The sequence below is a fragment of the Myotis brandtii genome, unplaced genomic scaffold, assembly GCF_000412655.1.
Source record: "Myotis brandtii unplaced genomic scaffold, ASM41265v1 scaffold516, whole genome shotgun sequence".
NCBI lineage: Eukaryota > Metazoa > Chordata > Mammalia > Chiroptera > Vespertilionidae > Myotis > Myotis brandtii.
The window spans coordinates 338,497-341,566 of NW_005369676.1; the positions used below are offsets into that span (position 1 = coordinate 338,497).

At 35.6% G+C, this 3,070-nt stretch overlaps 1 protein-coding gene across 2 annotated transcripts in view; it reads left to right on the forward strand.

Moving 5' to 3' along the window:
* MIPEP (mitochondrial intermediate peptidase) overlaps positions 1 to 3,070 on the forward strand; it is a 213,713-nt gene that overhangs the window by 62,084 nt on the left and 148,559 nt on the right. For both annotated transcript variants that reach the window (XM_014548582.1, XM_005877283.2), the window contains one exon: positions 1,150 to 1,210. In XM_014548582.1, the coding sequence (XP_014404068.1) occupies positions 1,150 to 1,210 (61 nt within the window). The remainder of the gene's footprint in view (positions 1 to 1,149; positions 1,211 to 3,070) is intronic.

Genomic DNA, 3,070 nt, shown 5'->3' on the forward strand with positions numbered 1-3,070 from the left:
GCAAAGTAATTTTGCTTCATGATGACGCACCATCACACACTTCAAAACCAGTTAAAGACACATTAAAAGATCTTGCCTGGGAAGTATTAACCCACCCACTGTATTCACCCGACCTTTCTCCTTCAGATTACTACTTCTTTCGATCGATGGCATATGCACTTTCTGAGCAGCACTTCTAAACATACAAAGAAGTGGAAAATTGTGTCTCTGAATGGTTTGCCTCAAAACGAGAAAAGTTCTATTGGGACGGTATCCACAAATTTCCTGAAAAATGGGGGAAATGTGGACATTACTTTGAATAAAGCACTTTTGATGTTTCTCTTGAAATTATGGTTTTTCTTTGATTACAAAATCTGCATTATTAACTGGTACACCTAGTAGATTATATTTAAGCAAACATCCTCAGATTTTTAATTATATATAGGAATTAATTCTAACAGAAACTTCATATTCCACACACATTAAGCATGCATTTGATATTTTGTCCAGCCAGTGTTTTTCTGTAGAGGAAAAATTATAAGTAGTGATCTTAAATATAATCTTATGCTAATATTCTTTTACAGAAAGTAATATGTTAGTTCTTACCTTTTTAAGGTATAACAAAAAAGTAGAGATTTAAAATTTACAATTAATATTTTTTATGTTTCTATTACATTGCTAATTTTTCCATGCTTTAGTACTTTTAAGACGTGTATCTGTCGGGCCCGACTGGTGTGGCTCAGTGGTTGAGCATCGACCTGGAGGTCAGGTCTTGATTCCTGATGAGGGCACATGCCTGGGTTGTGGACTCCATCCCCAGTAGGGGGTGTGCAGGCGGCAGCAGATCAGTGATTGTCTCCAGTCATTGATATTTCTGTCTGTCTCCCTCTCTCTCTTCCTCTCTGAAACCAATAAAAAATATATATTTAAAAAAAGACATGTATATGTCAGGATGCTTTTTTAAGATAGAAATTGCCAATTGCCATCATTTATTGATAGATATATATTACTTTCTCTTTTAACACATGTAATACTCATTTCTTTATATTTGCACCACAAATTACTTCCAATTTTATCATTAATATTGGAATCTAACATAAGCAAACTAGTTTTTTGTCACATACTTACTAAAATTTTGTCCTAACAATTAATGACAAACCTGTTTTACAGAACTCTAAAAGATTTTGAGATTATACGAGGAATGAAAATGAAACTAAATCCTCAAAATTCTGTAAGTAACTATGCTGGAACATTTTTATTATAACATAAACTGTCTATCTGCTGAGGTCATTATCTTTGAATCTAGAACTTTATTGTGATATGCTAAAGGTATATGTTGTTTTATTTCTGATCCTTGGTTTTGGTGAATAAAGGCATTGAAATATTTGATTCATATGTCTGAGACTGACGTTTCCAGGAAAATCCAGTATATCTTTGTTGGTTAATTGACATAATATATATGTGTATATATATATATATATATATACATATATATATATATATATATGTATATTAACACATGTATATTAATATACACTCATGCAATGGCTTCCTCCATTCTGTAGAAAGTTGGCTTCTTTGTTTGAAGCAGCCTTAAAGGAGCCTAGGTGTATGCTTGATCTGGCAGGAGACAGTTTTAACCATCAGTGATAATGTTGCAGTTTACTGGTTTGCTAATTTGTGGAACTCAAATCAATATGAATGACAAAGTATACCCATTCTAAAAATACTTGTATTTTTTTCAATCCCAAGATCAAAGGATCACATGATGTTATAATGCCAACATGTCTTTATGGTGAGAATGCTGGCCAAGTGATTGGGGTGCCCTGAGAGGGATAGAATTCCAGGTATTAGGATCCTGCTTCCTATATGTTTTGAGGGCGCTACAGGATTGCTGGGGTTGTCTATGCCATTGTTCTGTCAGTGTTGTCGTATCAGCTTCCCAGATGCAGCCACTCAGAAAGAGATTAATGCTATTAAATTCACCTATTTCTAGAGTAGCATATCAATTTCTTAATTTATGGTAGGAATTGTATCTAGCAAAATAACAGTCATCTGTACACGTTGCTTAGGTAGGCAAATCCACTTAAGAAACCAGATAATGGGTCAGAATATAGAAACGAAAAAATAAAATGTGTTGCCAAAAGCTAATTTAAAAGCTAATATGACTTGAAACTATTCTCCCTAGACATTTTTTTAAAATGTTTAAAAAAACATTTTAAAACATTGTGTTTTTATTGATTTCAGACAGGGAGAGAGAGAAAGAAACATAAATGATGAGATAGAATCATTGATCAGCTGCCTCCTGCACATCCCCTACTGGAGATGGAGCACACAACCCAGGCATGTACCCTGACCGGGTATCGAACCCTGACCTCCTGGCAGGCTCTGATAAGTGAGTCAACAATCTGATGGTTATATAGTCATTGATGAAGGTTATTTGGCAGGCATTTATTTATTAAATGCCCATCTTCTCACAAAGAATGTGTTTTGGTGAATGGTTCCGCTATTCACTCTCTTCCCCAAGACGGAACCTGGACTTACTTTATACCAGTCGTTCTCAAAGTGTGTTCTCTGGACCAGAAGCAGTAGCATCACCTGGGAGCTTACTAGAAGTACAAATTTTCTAGCCCCATCTGAGGCTCACTGAGTCTAAAGTCCCACAATCTTGTGTTTCAACAAGCCCTCCACATGAATTTCCCCCAACCCTTTATAATCAGTTATCAAGTCCTATAGATTCTACCTTCTTGAGAACTCCATGTTCCCTACACTTCAGGCTCATTGCCATAGTCCTGGTTGAGGTCATTATTACTACTACTCACCCATATTGTTGCCAAACTGGTTTTCTAGCCTTTTGTCAGGCCCCCTTCAAAACCATCCTGGATTCTGAGTGCCTAGCAATGTACCTAGCTCAGTGTTAGACACAGAGTATGTACTCAGCACCTACCTGAAATAGAAACTAATGAATTAAATAATCACCATCAGAGGGATTTTTCTAAAAAGCAAATCTGATCCTTTTTTTTAATTAAATCTTTATTGTTCAGATTATTACATTTGTTCCTTTTTTTTCCCCCCCATAACTCCCCTCCTT